Source organism: Corvus moneduloides, chromosome 3 (assembly GCF_009650955.1).
Source record: "Corvus moneduloides isolate bCorMon1 chromosome 3, bCorMon1.pri, whole genome shotgun sequence".
In the NCBI taxonomy this organism is placed as follows: Eukaryota; Metazoa; Chordata; class Aves; order Passeriformes; family Corvidae; genus Corvus; species Corvus moneduloides.
The window spans coordinates 69,339,149-69,360,340 of NC_045478.1; the positions used below are offsets into that span (position 1 = coordinate 69,339,149).

At 35.7% G+C, this 21,192-nt stretch overlaps 1 protein-coding gene across 1 annotated transcript in view; it reads left to right on the plus strand.

Annotated features, from left to right (window-relative positions):
• Nucleotides 1–21,192, plus strand: part of ADGB (androglobin) — a 118,382-nt gene that overhangs the window by 21,069 nt on the left and 76,121 nt on the right. The window contains exons 3-8 of the mRNA XM_032102143.1: nt 2,005–2,097; nt 4,362–4,433; nt 6,430–6,618; nt 9,202–9,341; nt 10,930–11,016; nt 12,611–12,822. Of these exons, the coding sequence (XP_031958034.1) occupies nt 2,005–2,097; nt 4,362–4,433; nt 6,430–6,618; nt 9,202–9,341; nt 10,930–11,016; nt 12,611–12,822 (793 nt within the window). The remainder of the gene's footprint in view (nt 1–2,004; nt 2,098–4,361; nt 4,434–6,429; nt 6,619–9,201; nt 9,342–10,929; nt 11,017–12,610; nt 12,823–21,192) is intronic.

Below are 21,192 nucleotides of genomic sequence, written 5' to 3' on the forward strand. Positions count from 1 at the left end.
TTCCATTACCACATTTGGTGTCTTTGGGCTGTACTCAACATTTATCTAGCATTAATTTTTTAGGTCTACCAGACATTATTATGATGCATAAACTTCAAAATAGCTATATATGAAAACCTTTCTTCTATTTTAGCACAAGAGGCATTCTGAGTTTTTTACTGGACTCTTCAGTTCTTCAGCTACAAACTATATGAAACATTGCTCCTTTTACATGTTTAAAGGAATTATGTGTCAGTCATGGCAGATGAATTTATAGATCTGACGTATTCTGTAATGTGGCCTCTTTCAGTCCAAGCAGATAACCAAAATTCAACATCGTATAGGATATTTCAGTTAGAAACAAAATTAGAAATGGCACCCAGGACCGTTGACTACACTTAGAACACAAATATAAACAGTCCTATTTTCTTGTGTGGGAAAAGAAATCAATCTGATCTCTTTCCTTGTAACACTGGAAGTCTTTTACCAAGCACCCCTACACAATGCCCTCTCTTAGAGCAGTGCACTGTGTTCCTGAGATTGTGCATTTGACCTTGTCTTTGTCTCTTGTGCCCATTTCTTCCACATCCTTCCTGCGGAACTTGTGGTTGAGATTCCTGTTCTTAGAGCATGAACCCCTGAGACTTGGCACTTGTCTCTTCTTATAGCTACCTTAAATAAAAGATAAGTTAAAACTTGATTTTTCAGCCAAATTTAGCTAAACCTACAATATTCTTCTTCAAAGCATTTTTTGTACTAGTTAGCTAAAGAAAGGTGTATCTTTCCAGGTTTGTTTTTTTGTTAGAGTTTCTTTGCCTGGTGTTGTGTCATTCTGCCTCCTCTGGTTTATCTAGTGTTTAAGTGCTAAACTTTCCTGTTATGCCATGAAGTCAGGGTTGGATGTCTCTGAAAGCAGAATATAAGCTGTTAATACAGTTTTGTATGGTCCAGACTCCAAAGCTTTCTTTAAGCTTTCAGAAAAAAAAAGTATTCCTAAAACATTCCTTCCCTCCCCTTCCCCCCAATTTATCTTTTTTCCTTTAGGTACTGAAATAGTTTGTTGCAGATCATTATGTTGAAGGAACTTACACGATCAAACAAATAAATAAAAAATGTGGGGAAAAGATTATTTGTGATTCTTTGGTTTGTATTTGGTTTTTATGCTTTTGTGATGTATTTTGTTTTGCCTTCCTTTAATCATTAAGTACTCAAAGTATCACAGATTTTTGTTCTCAGCAACTCTTTCTCTTATTTAGTCTGTAGAAGATAGAGTGCATCATGGACTGTGAAACACACACGAATGTGTAATATTCCTAAAAGCTGTTTAAAATCCAGGCACAAATAAAAGGCATTAACCATGTAACTGATTGGTTTCTCAGTCAGCACAACTTATCAGAGGCATGTCCTCATCCTACATTATGCTAGCAAGTAAACAGATACCATGTATCCTGACGCCTTCTGTGCACGTGGAGGATAAGCATCACTTCAGAAATGCAATTTTGAGAACTGTATGAGTTTCTTTCTCTAAGGGGCTAATTCATGCTGTATAATTATAGCTCTCTTTGGTTTCTGCAGCAGTGTTAAATGCATGGAACATGGGGTTTTTTTGTCTTAATATCGCTTTAGATATCGCTTTCAGTCTTCAACTTAAAAAGCTGTAGAAATAAGTGAGTTAGAAAAAGTACATAAGAATAACTTGGTAGAAGAGTACCTGATTTAAAAATTTAAGGGTTTTTTGGAGATCTTTCTGAAAGGGGAAAAGAAAAAAAATCATTTCATATGGACCTCTTAGAAAGTGCAGATCACATAAACTTCTCTGGACAGTATAGGTGGCTTTTGTGCTGCATCTTCAATTTGGGCTTTGGGCTCTTTTTGTTCAGTCGTAGATACTATTAGCTCTTTTTTATGCTATTTTGCTCCTTTAGTGAATTATCATGAACAATATATTATTTTAAATCTCATGGAAGATAGAATACTGTAATTAATAAAAAATGGTCCATTTTTGTTCATGTATATTTTATCTAGCCTGGATTTGACGATCCTGAAGGGAAAATAAGGTTGCCAGCATCCTTAAAAGTGCATTCATGGAAACGCCCACAAGAGTTTTTAACAAAAGAGGTAAGAAACAAACAAGATCATGATGAAAAAATGCTACTTGCCTAGCTTGTTAAAAGTAGGGTGAAATTAGCAGAGGAAATTAGTTCAACAGATAAAAGCCACTTTACCACACAGTCAATCCTGTCCCAGAGAGCAGTGATCCGTGTGACAACTGACCTGTACTGCACACACAGCTTGGCCCTGAGGCTGGACCTAAGTACAGGGTGAGCTCACGCTGCTGATGGTAATGGAGGAGCCTGCAGGCAGCTGCTGCTTGTTACTGGCAATTACATCACCTGCATCTCCTTGACTTTATGTAACCGCAGCAGCAACTTCTTATGTCAACATCCTTTCATTTTACAGCAGAAATTATGAGCAGTGTTGTTTTCTTGTAAGAAATACCCTTTCGTAGCTCAAGTTGTATCATAGCCCGGTAATACCAAAATGGATGGAATCTGCACAGAATGCTGCATAGATGAATCAGAGGCCTGCTTGATGCCACACAGCAGGGGTTTCCCAGTGTCTAAAAGGATGTAAGATTACCTATACTAACTGCTTTCTTTGCAGTTTGTTGTAATAATAGCATTCTCAATGATACTGTGCAGAATCTGACAGCCTTTATTAATGGGCTAAGACCACCATGGACCAGAACTTCCTAGTGCAAAACATCATGGTAGTGTATCTTCTCACATCTGCTTCACTTTTTGACTCCCATGTTCATTTGGAAGACAACTGGACAGAGAGATGCCTTTCTATTTTTCTTTGTGTTCTTTTTTTCTCATTTAAGAATTGCTGTCATGGCAGAAAAATCTCTGTATGTTGCAACTGAGGCTTCCCTCAAGCAGGTGTCTGAAGTACATATTTATCATGAAACCATAAACTAACTTTACCAGAACTACAGTACTTTTTTTTGCTTCAACTATCGTGTTTTTTCTGGGTTACATAGAGTGCATGTCCATATCTTTGACAGTACTTGTCTGCAAGGTAGCCATAGCATTTTAAAATTATGCATAGCTGTTATTCAGTTTATTTTTAAAATTAATTGCAGAGAAAATAAGCAGCCTCCCATTTCAAAGGTTAGTGTTCTCCAGTACTGTTACTAATCTAAGTTTTCAAGTGATTTACTTCAGATGAAATATTGAAGTTTTAAAGCACTTGGACCACCCTTCCAACTTTTTTCGGGCTTGTCAGTTTTCCTTTTGTCAGCTTGTCAGTTCCATTTTTTATTAACTAGACACTAAACAGGTCTAAGTTTAATTTTTAATGGAGAAAGGAGAGCGGGAGGTCAGAGGAGTAATTGACAAGACCAAAAGATTGGATAGAAAACGCTGCCAAAATGCATAAACTGAGTGGAGGTATCTGAAGGATGAGGGCAAGAGAGCTGGCAGCCCAGAAAGTCATGGAAACATGTATCTGTATTAAAAATAGCTTTTAAAATCCATCTTTAGAGTACTACGAAGAAAGCATTTGTTTTCTTTAAGATTTGATTAAAACTTTGATGTGTCTTTTGGTCGAATATGTATTTTGAATCAAGAAGCAACAATTACCAGAAAATTAATATAAAAACTGATATAAATGTCAAGTGATGAAAGGCTATTAAGAATGATACACATTGTTACCTGATATATTTGTAACTATAAAAAAAAGCATAAGCAAGCCTATTTAGTGTGGTAAGCAAAGAATCAAGCAACGAACACCAGTGTGTGATGAGAGGCACAGATACATTTAGTTCAATAAACTACAATCCCAGTGTGTTATTACTGAATTGCTTACAAAAAGAAAATGGGCTGTATAAGAAGGAAATAGTCATGAAAACTATGTAATGCAGCCAAAGGTTTGATAAAGTCGCTGTTCATACTGACAATACCGCTGTCTGACCGACCATGAGCAAATAACCCTGTGAACCCACGTGGGTGGCTAAGGGAATCTCAAAATATGAGATAGTGTTATGATCACGATTTAAATGCAGAACTGCAAATATCTTAAAAAATTGAGGGCATCTCAATTTACTTATGTGATTATTTAATTTAATACTGTTTAAGTCTCTTGGTAAAAATAATTATTATTTTTTAAGAATTCTGAACATTTACATTTTAAGAAAGTTTTATTATGAAATACCAAACCATCTACAAGATTTGCAAGCTGATCACTTCTAGTTTTCAAATGCGTAATGAATGTTTGCCAGATGTCCAACATTTGCATGTTCACTGCAGTTAAATGCTAATGTTCATTTAATTTTTTCCAGATAATTTAGCTATGGACCTAACTAATTTACTTTCTACCAGGTTCCTGTGATAGTCAAAAATGAAACTTCATTTGATCTTGTTTCAGCAAATGAACACATATTTTGTTCTGAGGTAGGTGGAAATACATTAATGTCCCTTTAAAAAAAAATTATTTCATTTTTCTTATCTTTCTTTAACTTTTTGAATTTTACTCCATATTCCTACCAAGAAGAAATAAGTTGTGACTTATTTTTCAAGTGGAAAAAGAATGATGGGAATAAAAGGGCAAGAAATTATCTAGATTATTGTAATTAGTGTTTACCTTTTTTAGAATTTGAAAAATTGGTAATGGTAAGAGATTTTCTAGACTTTTAAAAAAATATATGTATGCAATCTGTGAACTAAGGTAAATACTATTGGATAATTATGAAAGAAAAGAGTAAATAAAGGCTATGTTAGAAAGGATTTGTATTTTTTATTCAAACTGTCCGGATGTCCAATGGGCCTGCATGTCTGTGCAAATGTCTGCGGCCCAGACAGTCTTTTCTGTCTCTCCAGAGTTGGATGATTGTTTACTGAATTCCTGCAGGTTGTGGAAAAACATAAACCAGGTTGAACCAAGGCATCTGAGCACCTTACTGAATTTAATATTACTTAATAATTTCTATTTCATTTAGTACTTCAATGCAAATTCAAAATTCAGCACCAGAGATACATGGGAGGGAAGACTAGAAAACAGGTCATGTAAATTTTGAAGTTCACAAAACCACTGATTTATTTTAGGACAAGTTTCTTGGAGTGCCCATAGAACCACTAATTAATTTTAGGCCAAGTTTCTTGTAGTAAAAGCTCATTTTCATTGCCGTTTATATAAATCATTGTAACCGTTTGGTAATACTTGTGAAGGTATGGCATACATCAGAAATCTGCATATTATAAAACCATGCATAAAGCATGATTACTTAAAGCTGCTATTTTAAGTCTTAAAAATTCTAAGTATATAGGAGAAAGTTTCACGAAGGATGTCTGGACTTCAGGCGGCTCTCTTGAAAGCTGTTTATTGCATAGGCGAAGTTACAGCATTTCAGGGAGTGGGTATCCAGAGCCAGCCCTACAGCTGCCAGCTCCAGCTGTAGGCATACCTGAAGCCACCTTCTGTTCAAGTTACAAAGCATTATATACTTTTCTTTGCAGAGTATCTTAACACATAACAACCAATAAGCACCATACACAATACCTTTACATTTGCCTATAGCCTATCATAGCTACTACCATCACCATATTATACTCATTATTATCCAATCACAAGAGTAAGTAAGTTACAATTTAAGCTTACAGTGGAAAATTCTTAGACCTTTCTTCTTCTTGCTACATCAACATTTCTTGTTTGCCTGCCTTATCTTTCTTTTTGGTAAAGACATGTTTTCTATTGACTTACGCTCTTCTTGAGACTTACTTACTTGGTGAAAAACATGTCTTTGTTTGTAGTCACATACCTTTGTCCTAATGATAAAAATCTCCTTCCAACTCATCTCCAACCTTTGCCTTCTCAGGTACTCAGTGATCACTGGTTCAGCAAAACATCTTTTATTCTATATCAAAATTTGCTTTCATTTCTACCTCATCCCTAGCTTCTACATTCACAAACCTTTCTGCCAAGCCTACATACCTTACCAAACTTCCATCCTCCCCAACATAAGTACTTTTAATAATTTAGGATTTCGTTTACCTAGCACAAATACTGACTATTAAAGGGAATACTGATTTTTAGCAGCTGGCTTTTAATAAGCAATTAAACAAGTGACAGCTCACAAGTCTGTAACATAATTTATTTTAAGATCATGTTTCCTCATTTGTCTTTGTTAAATGGTAAATACCTTTATTAATAATGTGCCTTTACTTAGTTTCATAAAGTCTTGTGTTATTTTTGATAGGTATTATAATGATTTTAAGAGAAGTTGTAACTGTGAAATTAATTTTTCTGTTAATCCATTGGTATATTTTTGTGTCACTTTTTTATTTACAACAAGATCTGTTTAATTCTTTGATCATTATAATATAACTTGACTTTTTTTTTCAAAAATATGTTGCTTGTAAAGAATCTTTTTCTATTTTTTACTTGTTTTAGCTGATGAGATGGATTGTAAGTGAAATTTATGCTGTCTGGAGGATATATAATGAAAATTCCTTAAATAGTGAAACATCCACACTTGTTTGGAAACCTTGGGAACACATTTATGCCTTATGTAAAGCTACCCAGGAACACATACCACTGTACAATAAATTTGGAAAATATGTATTGAAACTTTATTGGATGGTGAGTAGTTTCCTCCAAAATGTATAAATTTGATGCAGCTAGCATGGCGAATTTTAATGGTTAGTGGGCACATATTTTATTATTGAAAATACGTAGATCTGTAGGAGTAGAAATATTGACAAATTGTTGATGCTTGTTAATTAAAATGCCTCTTACAGTTCATGTGATTTTCTTACAACTTACAGCTTGATAAAAGTGTTATTACTCGCAAAGACAATATTTTATTTTTGTAGTTTTGTAAGTTTGACACAAATGCTTAGTAGAGTCAGGCATGTGGCCCACATCTCTGGTGTATTAGGCTGAAAAATTTTTATTTTGATGTTTAAGTAATTCAGTTGGCTGACTTTACAGGGCTATTTGTATCTAAGTGTATTTAAAGATAACTAGAAGCTTCCAGTGTGAGGACCATTTTCTGCAGATGTACTGGTAATACTGAAACATCCCAAGGATTTCTAAAGATAACGAACAATAACTTCTTAACACATTTGGCAGTCAACAGGGAACACTTAATTGCATATTGAACCTCATTTTAATAAAGAAATAATGACATATAAAGGAACTGACATATGAAAGTTGTCTGTGTTGTTTGAGTTATTTCAGTTACATTTTTCTTTTGGAAACAGAAAACGTCACAACACACTAAGACCTATTACTAACCCTATTAAACTTCCAGTTGCTCAAAGTTGAAAATATTTTTGAGACAGTCAGTTGGAAACAAAAACTTGAGAGTGACCTTCCCTAAAAGGGGAACACTTTTACATGTCTGTGCTTTCCTCATCTCTTACTACTGCCTCCACATATGAAATAACTTATATTCATATAGAAATGAGTTGCATGAGTTTGAGAAGGCATAAATTGTGTTGCCCAAATTCCTCAGCAGAGGACATTATTCTCTGTGTGAATTTAATGCTGTAGATGTTATGTTGTCATGTGGTAAAAGACTACATTTTAAAGCATGTACATGAGTTACCAGGGTGTTTCATTTTCTTTGTCACTTTTGTGGATTTCTTTGGTTTGGGCCTGTGTATTTATTCAATTTTCTTTTCCTCTGGTTGTACAGATGTATTTTACAGACAGAAAGTCAGGGAAAAAAGAGATTCACATGTTGGAAGATTAAAGAAAATGTGCAAATGAGGAAAGACAAATATCAGTAGAGATAGAGGAGAAAGATTTCACAGGAGAAAATAGAATGTTAAATGAAAAAGGGGGCAAAAGATGGAATAAAAATGAACTGATTTCATTAATATTCTGCATTGAGTCCTGAAGGGATTGTTGTGCACGACAGCAAACCTATGAATGATATTTTTTTTCACATAATTGGCACAACATATGAATTCTACCCCACATTCTACTTCCACTTTGCATTCCTGAGGTTTATTGAATTTTTTTCTGTAGTTATATTTTTCTCGCCTTTTTCTATCCATGGACCTGCCCCACATTCTTTTTAATTTCTTTGGTTCCTTCTCCTTTACTTATCAATTTGTACTGTTCTCCCTATTAAACTTGAGGAATTTTTGGAAGAGGAGATGAATATGTGATCATTTCACTGACTAGGTCCTTTTCAAATTTGGGAAGTCTTACATATTTTGCTTTGGTTGTCACAAAATAGTTCTTAACCTAAAAAACAGTAGCTTCTTTTATGCTTTTTGCATATCTTTGCCCTCTGGCCTAAGTTTGCTTTCTCCTGAGACCTATAGAACTCAAAGAGTTAATCAGCTGTCATTTCAGCTTTAATCCATAGTCTAGTTGCAAGTAGAGAACAGTAATTTTGCACTGTCTGATAACACAGGGTGAGTACTTCAGTGATTTGGTCATTCTTCATCATTTTGTAGGTGAATTAACAGAAGTACTTGCTATTGGCCCACCAATTCTCTATTATATCTTCATCACTGTACAGAGACTTTAATTTGGACATTATTATTTTGTGGAATACTAGCTCAGTTTACTAATGAAATACCTGGTATTGGAGATATCAGTACTTTGTCTTACCTGTTTGTTTCTCATCCTGGAAATACAGATTTTTTTTTTTTTTTTTTTTTTTTAACATTTGATCATTTTGTGTTGTTTTGTATAGTGTTTTATAAAATACTATTGTAATGTTTAACAGGAGACTACCTGCAGTCAACATCCCCACGTAGTTTTTGGGAAGCAAGGGGCCAGCTTATATCACAAGTATTTTGCGGACTAAGACCTAAAGAGGCATTTATGAAGCTTCTATCTTGGTTTTAAGCCTTTTTTTTAATCATTACTGTTTCTCAGGCATCTGTCATGGCAGCTGAAGAAACAGGAATGCATGCACATGATGTATTACACATATGAGATTAAATATATTTGGAAATAGCTGCAATTAGATTATTCTCTGAAATAAATAAGTCAGAGCAGTAATAAAATGCTATGAATACTGTTTCCATGCTTTTCATGTATTATGTGAGAACTTTTTTTGAAGCCATCTGTGATGTAAATAAAAATACAATAGAATTGGGTTCTTGGGAAAGCATTAAAAGTTCTCTTACATACTGTTCACTTGCCAGGCCACAAACTAATTTTTTTCTTTCTGCTTTCCTCCCCCTTCCCTTGTCACAGGGGTGCTGGAGAAAGATCATTGTGGACGACACTATGCCTTTCAATGAAGAGGAGAATTTGTTATTACCAGCTACAGCCTGCCAAAATGAACTTTGGCCAATGTTGCTGTCCAAAGCTATCATTAAATTAGCAAATACTAGGTATGTTTTGTCATCTCACTTTTGGTTTGTTTTGTGAAGTCATGTGGAAATAGCAAAAAGTGGATTTAGTTGTCACTGTTGTACCAAGAAACGGCCAGAATCACGACACAAGTCCAAGGAGAAAATGGAATTCCTTTATTAAATACAAGCTAGGTTTATATACCTTTGTACATAAGAGAGCATATGATTGGTCGCTTGACCAGCCACCCCTTAGAGGGATTGGCTGAGGTTCTCTAACACCCATTCAAAATATTTTTTCCCAGAGTACCAAAACAAGGCTGGAAAACAAACCCAGGTGCAGAGATAGAGAATTAGTTTACAAAACCGTCTTTCACTGTTTCTCAGCTAAAGCATGAGAAAGAAAAACTTCACAAAATGCTTCAGCAGCTGGAAAATTCCTCTTTTAGCATTCACATTTAGTATACATGGGAAATATATTTTGCTAAAAATTTTATAATGACAATTATGCACTTTTAAAAGCTGGCACTGTAAATCACTAAAACAAAATCCTCTGTAGCTACAGAAGGTGCGGTTTCCTTTTTAGATGTGTTTGTAAATTTATGCACCAAAAACTTGCAAAGAAACTGGAGTATTCTCATTATTTGCTTTATTTGTTTGACATTATTCCTAAAAACTTCACATGTGGCTTTCTGCCAAACAGAAGCGTCCGTGAACTCTTAATGAAGTTGTAATTGTCAGCTTTGACCAGTATTGACTCAACCAATATTGAAAACAGAGTTTTGTGAGCTGCTTTTGATGCCTGTGCTGCAGTTGTGATGTTGTGTACAGTGATCTACGTCCCTAGAACTGACTGGAAAAGTATGATGCAGTGACTGACTATTATGGCTACAAGTTCCTATGAAATGAGCAATGAAATCCAAGAGTTTAAATGAATAAGCTTGAGAAAATAATTCAAAACAATCATCTGTGTAGGGAAGCTTCCCTGTTCTGGTCCTATCAAGTTACGTTTGTCAGAAGAGTCATCTAAAGTATGTCTACACAGGCTAGGGAGTTGCCTAGAGCTGCCTGTTAGGAAACTGTTTGCAGGAATGTGATTGAAATACTTCATTTCTCCAGAGCACAAGGGTTAGTCAGGCAAGTGCTCGCGTCTTTAGCCTTGGTCCTCCCAGGAAACCTCTCCAGAGAGTAGTAGAGCGTCAGTTTGAAACAGTGAAGTGCTAGAGTGGAAGTAGAACCAGATTGTTCAGAATAACCTGGGAGTTAGAGAAGCTGCTTAGGAAATGGAAGTCGTAGAATCATAACCCTGTTTTAGTGCAAGGAATTTCAAACCCACATCTCCCACCCTGCAACTGTGTGGATGTATACATAGTAGGCTTGCTAACAATTTTGAAAAAAAAGCCATTGTACGAGAGGGAACACTAAAATAATGGACCTGATGCAAAGGTATTGATGTTGTGGGGGAGTAGTCAGCAGTAGTTTGGAAAAACTCCTAAAACTGCAAGTAATGACTTGTTTTTCATCAGGCTATTCTGTGTATGGTCTTATTCTCACAGACAGCAATGTAGACTACAGAGTTTACTGTAGCTGGTTACATTACAGTTGTAAAATGTCTGCTTTTTTCTTATAGTATACATGAAACTGGAAAAAGAGAGATGGAGGAATTTACAGTTCTACATACACTGACTGGATGGATACCAGAAGTTATTCCTCTCCAGTAAGTTCTTTTATTAAACAATTTATGTGCTAATTGTTTAATATTTAATTCTTTAAGGCAGTATGAAAAATAAAGCTAAGCCCTAGAAGTCCTTCACCATCAGTTTTGGAAAGTGAATGGTTTATAATTCAGGCACTTGGGAAATGTACCTTTGAGAAATGCAATTTCATTGAGTTTTTCTTTGTCGGTCATACAATTTCTTGTAAAGCTATTTATCATGTATACTGATGCCTATTCCTTATAAAATTAATTTAACTAATGTTAAACAGTTTGATGAAAATAAGGTTAGAGAAATCTGTTTCATTTAGTATGCAGTTACAAAATGTCTGCCAATAATAATAACTTTATATCTGAATGTACCATAGAAAGTATATGTCATGAATTTGGAAGTAATCAATGTCAGCTTTAAATTGTAATTGTTGGTAGACTTTTAGTTTGAACCAAAAATAGTAATTCCTACCTACAATAACATTTTTCTTGTTTCCTGTGAGTTTCATGCTCATTTTGTATTTTTAAAGAAAGACATTCTGACCTTTCAGCTTGAGATTCTTTTTACTAAATGAATTACCAGGATACTGACACTAAACATTTAGACTTTTTCTTTTGAATTACACCTTTTTGCCTTTTGATATATACATTTAAATGAACATAGAGATAACAAATAGTATTGGTTTATGTATAATTTACTTATATATAATTGTTTATTTATAACCATATTTCACTATTAAATAATTTCAGTCAAACAATATTTTATTCCATTTTTCAGTAATTTTTATATCTCAAGCTATGCTTGCAATTTAGGTTTTTGATATATTTGTGTCCTACAGTAGTGTGTATGTAACTTATGGACTTAAAAATCTAAGTAACCTAAATTTTATTTCTTTCTGTAGTTAGTTGTACAACTGCAACAGCAAAAACAGTATTCACTTACTGCAAATATATCTTGAAAAATGAAAACATGAATACCATAGAGTCTTTGGAATAGTAGTATAAGATGACTTTAGCTCACTTTACAGTCACTTATTTTATTAAAAAAAAAAAAGTTGAATGCAGTTAGCTTGCATGAAACTTATGCATGACCCTGTTTGGGATTACTTCTGGAATCACTGAGTTTCTGTGAAAAACCAACATGACTGCAACTCTTATGTCATATCAAAAAGCTGTTTTTTCTGGTAGAATCAGTGGAAGTAGCATGCAATTGTCTGTGCTGAACATTTAGGAAAGCCCAGTTTGGAAGTACCTTTGAGAACCTTTTTAATATACAGAGCTAGAATCACTGTGTTGTATGGTGTAGTTGTAAAGTTGTCTGTGAGTTTCTCTGCCACATCTTGTATCTGCTAAAAATCTCGAGAAAGGATGCTTTACTTACATGCATCTCTAACCACCATCTCTTTTTTAATGGGTCTTTCCATAATCTGTCTCAACAAATATCTGTGATACAGAGTGTGTTCTATGTTACTAAAATAACCCAGTAGAGTATTTTAGAATTGGACTGTCAGTTGTGGTATAGTGCGGTCTAGATGAAAATCACACTTTCTTTTCTTATTGGAAATATCCCTGCCATTGACATATACATTTCTGTTTTCTCTTAAAGACCTGAATACTTGGACAAAGTTTGGGGCTTTTTGAAAGAGATTGTGCCAGAATTCAAGTTGCCAGAGAAGAAGGCTCCAGAGCCTGAGATTACTCAGGATGATACAAAACCTGAAGAGACCAAAGACTCAGAATTAAAAAATGAAGTTTCATCTATGAATAAGCTGCCAGATACAATTGAGAAAGCAGAGACAGCCACTAACGTTAGCAAAGGTCTGTAATTTTAGGCAGTGTTATCTTTGTATGCCAGGCATAAATAAGGCTAGCATAATTTCTGTTTCAAATAAGTATATTTTACATATATTGTCACATGCAACTCTGTGGGTTTGTTGTTTCACTGAACATGTTGCAATAATGTAAGTTCAAAATACTTTTGTTTTAGCTATAGATCTCATTAGAAGAAGTGCTAGACTTTTATTTTATAAAAAGAGCTTCACTTTATGGCAGAGACTTTTTCAGCTCCATGTCACAGCCATTTCTATAAAGACTAGTTCCTTGCAGAGAGATAACAATCAGAGAGGTTACAGTTTCTCCAAAGGCAACACTGCTCTGACCATCAATTAATTATACATTTCATTATGGATGCTGTAAAGTGTGATTACCTACGGAGTTCTGACAAATACAGTTCTAACGTCTACCTGTATTTTTATTTATTGCAACTTTTCTTTTATGCTACTAGGTATGGGCAAAAATTTTCTTCAAGAGCTGCTAATCCTATTTACATTTATATGAAAAAACTTAGATTTAGAAACTTGTTTGTTCCAGTATATTATTCTTCATTGTTTTTATTTGAGACTGAGTTTTCTTAGTTGCTGTTTTTAACTTGGAGGCATGGGTGCAATTTCACAGCACTTCTCATGCCTTTGTAGAGTACAAATCATATGCTAAAATGTCTATTTCTTCCTAGATTTTCAGAAAAACCTCTGACTTCCTTACTTTGAATCCCAAATATTATGTCCCAATGTAAAAAGTATAAAAGTCTTAGAAATTACCTGGCTGAGGTAGTATTCTCTCTTCTTAGGAAATCCTGCTATAATTTTGACCCGCCTATCAGTGTGGTAGCTATTTCAGAGTTTGGAATGGACATGCCACTGGGAACAGCACTGTCATTCATCCAAGAGGGTGTTGTAAATTTTTTTCCAGAAAACTAAGTAAATTTTATCCTGCCTAAGACTTAAAAATTCTATTAGTAACTGAAATGGCTAAGAATCAGGGAACTGTTGTGTCATGATACAGCTCTGTAATCTCCAACTCTGAGCCTAAAAGCTTTGTTCAGATGCTCTGTTAATGTTAGGGATTGTTTGGATGACATGAAGCCATCCACGTCACTGTGAGAGTAAAGGACCTGGGGGTCCTGGTGGACAACAAGCTGCCCCTTAGCCAGCTGTGTGCCCTGGGGGCCAAGAAGGCCAATAGAATCCTGGAATACATTAGGAAAACCATTGCCATCAGGTCGAGGCAGCTGATCCTGCCCCTTTACTCAGCCTGCATCTGGAATGCTGCGTCCAGGCCTGGGTTCTTCAGCACATTAGAGAGGTGGAGCTCCTGAGTGGATCCAACAGAGGGCAATGAAGATGATTGGGAAGCTGGAGAATCTCTCCTGAGGAAAGGCTGAGGAAGCTGGGCCTGTTCAGATTTGAGAAGAGACAACTGAGAGGGGACCTCATCAATGTGTATAAGTATCTAAAAGCTGGATTCCAAGAAGATGAAACCAGGCTCTGCTCCATGGTGCCGAGAAACAGTACAAGAGGCAATGGGCAGAAACTGGTGCACAGGAAGCGCCACCTGAACATGAGGAAGAACTTCACTGTTTGAGTGACCGAGCACTGGAATGGATTGCCTGGAGAAGTTGTAGATTCTCCCTCACTGGGAATGACTAAACTGGAGATATTCAAGAACTGTCTGGATGCAATCCTGTGCTATGTGCTCTAGTATGACCCTGGTGGAGCAGAGATGTTGGACCAGATGACCCACTGCAGTCCCTTTCAGCCTGAACCATTCTGTGATTCTGTGAAGCTGTGTGGTGAAGTTGACACAAAGGAAGGAATGAATGCCATCCAAATGGACTTGGACAAACTTGAGAACTGGGCCCATGAGAATCTAATGAGTGAATCTAATCTAATCAAAAAGTCCAAGTGCAAGGTGCTGCACCTGCACTGGGCATGAATACAGACTGGAAGAAGAACTGAGGGCAGCCCTGTGGAGAAGGACTTGCGGGATCTGTTGGATGAGAGGAAGGACATGAGCCAACAGTGTGTACTCACAGCCCAGAAAGGCAATTGTATCCTAGGCTGCATCAAAAGCAGTGTGGCCAGCAGGATGAGGAAGGTGAGTGTCCCCCTGTACTCTGCTCTTTTGAGACACCAACCTGAAGTGCAGCATCCAGCTCTGGGGTCCCCAGCACAAGAAAGACATGGACATGTTGGAATGAGTCCAGGGGAGGGCCACTAAGATGATCAGAGGGCTGGAGAACCTTTCTTGTGAAGGCAGGCTGAGAAAGTTGGGATTGTTCAGCCTAGAGAAGAGAAGGCTTCAGGGGAACTATGCAGCACTTTTCAGTACCTAAAGAGAGCCTACCAGAGAGCTGGAGAGGAACTTTTTATAAGGGCATGTAGTGACAGAACAAGAGTGAATGGCTTTAAAATGACAGAGGGCAGGTTTAGATTGAATATTAGAAAGAAATTCTTATCAAGGATAGTGAGCTCCTGATACACGTTCCCCAAAGAAGTTCTGGTTGCCCAATCCCTGGAAGTGGTCAAGGCCAGGATGGGACTTTGAGCAACCTGGTCTAATGGAAGGTGTCTCTGCCTGCAGCAGAGGGGTTGGAGCTAGATGATCTTTAAGATCCTTTCCAACCCAAACCATTCTATGGTTTGTTTTTTTTTTTTGGTTTTTTTTTTGCATTAAGAAGTACTTTCCTGTAGCCTAAATTCTAAGGCTTCAAAGAATGTGGGAGACTTTCTACTTCTAAGTCCATTGGGAATCTATGCATCATCTGTGTTAATTTTTTCTTGTAATTATTGATGCATGAGAGGAAGGAAATAAAGGAAATATTTGGCACAGTGCCAGAAATACAGTGACTTCTTATATTGTAATAAGGACATAAAAGTTGTGCAATAACTAAAAGGTGGGACCGAAGCCTTCCTGGCTCCTTCTCAGTAAATCTGCATTTACATCTCAAGAATTATGTTTTATTTTTATTTCTTTTAATTAAATTACATTAGTTTTTTATTGTATCTCAACTCTCAACTTCAAAGACTTTGTGGTTGCTTGTTTTTAAAATTTATCTAAAATCTTATTAAAGCATTTTCACTGTATGACATTTGATGAGTGGCAGTTTTTATCTGAAAAAGAAAAATATTTAATCTTTATTTTGCTTAATAGAAAAAGCAGAGCAGAAAGGAGTAGGAAAGAAAAAAAAAGGAGAGAAAGAAAAAAGAAAGGTAGTGCTTCAGTCTCCAGAAAAGTTGGCAAAAGCCCAAGACCTTCAGGACTTAACTGAAAGTAAGTCCTATTGTTTTGAAGCTAAACATACAGACAGGAGTTATATGTGAAGCAAAGGGCTTTGCTTTAATTTGGTGTTGAACTTAACTGGGGGGAGATTATATTTACTCTTTTTTATTTTCTTTAAATTGTAGTTATTTATAGCTCACAATACACACTGAAGTCATTCTAACCTAAGAAAATCTGTTACATAGATTAAGAATAGTATATTGCAGTACTTTGCTTTAGTGGTAAACTGTCTTGCAGTTGTTCCATATTTAAGAAACAACAACCCTTCCTCTTTAGTAATTTATTTGTTCAATATCCACTTTAGACAGTAAATCGCAATTGGGAAAAGCAAGAATGCTTCTTTGTCAAAGGGCAGGGGAGCTGGGGGGACAGAAATATTCGTTAGAATTCACTCCATGATGTAAATCTTTATTTTTTTTATCTTTGTCCGGGAAATACAGAGTGATGAATTTAATTCCTGTATTGATATATTCATAATAGCATAAAAATTAGGTAATTTCTTGCTTTTATATGTAATGTTTTAAAAAAAAAAACTCAACAAAATACATTTTAAATAAACCACAAGTAAATACTAATCAGACAACTAAGCAATCAATTGAGATATTTCATATTTACTAGCATAAACTATAGAAGATCTTCAAAAATTTACAATAAGCTGATATGCTCTTGGCTTTGCTTATGTTTGCATACATGTGGCATTTCCATGTGACTAGCAGCAAAAAACAATTATTAACTGGAAAAATTTGCAGTTGCAAATCAATAGGTGAGAACAGGTAGAATGTCTTTCTTTAGGGAAATAACTGCAAAGTAAAAATTATATAACAAGAATGAAATTTACTACATAAATGGGATTCTTGCTTCTTGATTTGAATCCTGATTAAAATTGGTGATTTAAATAATTTTCAACTACAGGAAACCAAGATTATGGTTTGCCATCAGCAAATATATTTATTTAAATTCCTACCTTACATACCACTAAATGACTTAAACAGCAATAAAATTTAAAATATATTGCAGGAATGTACTTTTCTTTAGTGTAGTAGGTGTGGAATAGGAAATAAGGTGTTTCATGTGAATATAAGTGATGCAACTAACTAGTACTCAAGCATGTTATGGGGAAAAGAAAGCAAAGGTGAAGCAAAAGGATCCAAGAGATGTATTCTAGAAATTGGGCAAAATGAGTGAAAGAACACTAAAAACAAAGAGGCAGTGCTTCCATGTGAAAAATGACATGATATTTAGGTCTTTATTCTGCCATTTAAAGCACAGTTTATGCTTTAGGACAGTTAATGTCCTGTGAAGAGGTTATTTAGAAAGATAAATAATTCAGGGCTCAAGTACAATGGTCAGAGAACTCATTAGTCCTAAATTTGAACCAGAAAAGACATTTGGAAAAGAGTAAGAGGTAGGTATCTCTACAGTAACAGCAAATTTAAGATTATTAGACTGCAAGGAAAAGAAAATAAGGAATTGCAGTTTGAAATAATACTGAATTACAATGCATATTTGTTGTGAGATTGTAGCCAAAAGAGGGAAATCTTGTAGGCTTTATGAGACACGGGGTCTGCCGAGTGGACCAGGACACTGTTGTGCATAAAGTAAGATCTGAAACTAGGTCTTGGTTCGAAGTCAGAGCCAGAGGCAGTAGTTGTAAAATGTTCCTGTCTTGTTCTGGGGAATTCTGTAAGAGTGACTTTATTTAATGCAGCAACTTTTTTCTTTTTCATTTTCATTTTAAGTGACTTCAAAATGGTTTAATTCCCAGAATGATAAAAGTGCTCATTTCCCTGCTGCAAGCTTTTGCTCTACCAATTAACTGTTGACTTCAACGAAATTTTTCTTCTTTCTGATAAATATGGACTATTTCTAAAGAGATACTTAACTACTCCAGATACTGTTTATATTTGACTTTTGAAATGGCAAAATCTTCTGTATTCATTGCATTGTATATTCATGACCTTGTTTAGTTTCATACACATTGACATACCAAGTTACTTCTAAATACTTGGAAACTTCTCTTACAGGCTTTTGATTTAGTGTGTGCTATAATGTTGTGGTGAGTTGATACTGTCTGGCAGCTAAGACCCCACCCATACACATGCTCACTCCCCACAGTGGGATGGGGCAGAGAATGAGAACTGAACCCTTTGCCCACCCCCAGAATACTTGGAGTGAGAAACAGAAGATTTAATGGTGTGTGAGCTCTGCTCTGCAGTTGCTGACATACTGGTGTGTTATCAACAGTGTTTTTGGTCACGTATCTCAAACAGGACCACACAGGCTGCCCTGATTAAAGCTCATTCCCAGCCAGATCCAGTACAAACATATGCAGTTCTGAATCACTTGCACACTCAGACCAATGCCTGCTGCACCCCACAAAAGCAGTATGAGTTGCAGGATCATTGAAGCATTGAACTTCTTTCTCTATTTATCCAGTTTTGTGGATCCAGCTGAATAAGAAGCCCTTGACATGGTCAGTCCGAACTCTTCCTGAGATCAACCAACTCTTTGGTCCTTTGGCTTATCAATCAGCCAGTTTTTGGGAAGTCTTTGCAGACAATTCTTATGTTCCTACTGACCCATTTTAGCATACAATCTGTGCTTTTCCACTCACCAGCTTTTTCTTCTAGTAACTAACCTTTCATACTTAGGGAGTTGCCTTGTTTTATGTACAGCTTTTACAATGATGAGATGAGATGAGATGAGATGAGATGAGATGAGATGAGATGAGATGAGATACTTAGTCGCCTTGTTCCTGTAACGTATCACCACTTTGCTTTTATTTAGGTTTCCAAACTACCGAGTCTTAATTTTTGAACTGCTGGAAAGGGAATACTATTCCATTTGAAAGGGCATTACCTAGGAATTTGGGAGTTTGTTCTACAAACCAACCATGTATTTTGATAATCACATTCTGCCTTGATACCAGCTTTGTAATTAAAGATATTTTCTATGTCGCAGAAGTGTTGAGAGATTATTATTATTATTATTATGCTAGGAAGTTTTTGAAATCAAACAAGTAGATCTGTAATTTTATCATCAGAGTCAATGAGATGTCACACAACTGTAAAGTTCTTATGATTTTTCTTTTACCTATTCAAGAGTTTTCACTTACAAGATGGATTGAAGCTTAATACCAGAGTATTTTGTTTTTTCAAGTGCATTTCATGATTCTGTGATATTTATGTCAATTCTGATTCTGCAATATTTCTGTCAATTCTGAAAAGCACATAGGTTATTCTTCTGAAGACTAAAAAAATACCTTCCAATAGGCAAAGCTAATCCATGCCTAACACAACAGCAAAAGTTAACATCTGAGCTGCACACCCCAAGATCAGTTATTGAAAGCCAACTGATGTGTTTTCACAGAATGGTTTGGGTTGGAAGAGACCTTAAAGATTGTCTAGTTCCAACCCCTCTGCCATGGGCAGGGATATCTTCCACTAGGACCAGATTACTCAGAGCCCCATGCAATCTGGCCTGGAACACATCCAGGGATGGGGCATCCAAAGCTTCTCTGAGCAACCTGTTCTGGTGCTTCAATCACCTCACAGTAAGCCAGGCCTCTTTCAGAGGGGTCAGTTAAAACAATTGCCCTTTGTTCTATCACTCCATGGCCTGAAGAATCTCTTTTCAGCTTTTTTGTAAGCTCCTCTTAGATACTGAAAGACTACTCTAAGATCTCCTTGGACCCTTATATTCTCCAGGCTGATCAATACAAAAATTTTCAGCTCTTCTTCACAGGAGAGCTTCTCCAGCCCTCAGATCATCTTTGTGGCTCTCCTCTGGCCTCATTACTCCTTGGAAAGTTAAACTACACCATCAGCTCTTGTTTGATAAATAAATATTTAAAAGAAACATTAAGAGTGAGAAAATTCTTGTCAAGTCTTCAAAATTTTGATAAACAAATAAAAACAGTTAAGATATATAAAACTAACAATTTTAATTCCTGGCCTTTTAAAGTGGCTGGATATGTATTTTACATGGATTAATTCAAATCTTACTTTCCCTTCTCCAAGGGACTGAAGCATTTGTTTGGGTTGTTTAGTACTTATTCTCTGAAAATGAATTTGCAAAGCTGCAAGTGTGAAATGTAAGTAGTACATGGATTCAGAATTTTCTAACAAAGCACTCCAGAATTCTCATATCCGCACTGAAGGATATAAATAATAGGCTCTGCTGAATCTGTTTTGTTGTACTGTATATTACAACATTTTTCATCTAATAATACAATTTTATCAAGGCTATCAGTCTTAACTAGTTTCCCCAGATGCTGAATTCACATTAATCATCATTACACCTGGTGCCAAATAATTTGCATACATCGTCCTTGTTTTTTGTACAGCGAAAAAAGATCAAAAAATATGTAATTTTTAAAGCTACTGGCATGATGTACTAGTATTGTAATAGTTTTAATAAAGTGGATACAATGTGCCTGGTTAATCATTTGCATGCTCTAATAATTTTTTCATTGCTGTTTATTGTCTGCCCTGCAGACATTTTATTTCACAACCCATCTGGACTGAGTATGACAGCTTTACATTCCACCTGGTATTTGATTAAATACTTTTATTTGAGAAATACGTCTCACAAGCAGTGACATCACTGTGCCTTGTGGCACATACTGTTCTGTACTGTAATGTGCAGGACACCATAGCTACTCTTGCTGTGTTTGTAACAGATCAGATATGTTGGTAGGGACTGAGATTAAAGCTAAATTATAGCCTTGGTTTTGAATAATTTGAAACCCACAACTAACACAAGAGCTGTGGTTAACACGGGAATCACAATCATGCAGTGAGAAATATTAAGAATCCATTGGAAAGTACCTCTTACTTACCTTTAGCTTATATTTAGTTGGGTAATTGAATTCCCAGAAGAATATTTAAGATGCAAAGATATTGTACTTCTTTAAGAATAAAATGTTGCATACCTTCTAAATAAATGGATTTTAAGTCTCATAAATCATATTTTCCAGGCATTTGCCTATTTATATGCAGATTGCATTGTTTTATATAATTTCACAGAAAATACCTATTCTTAGTGCAACTTCCAGTTGAATACTTACTA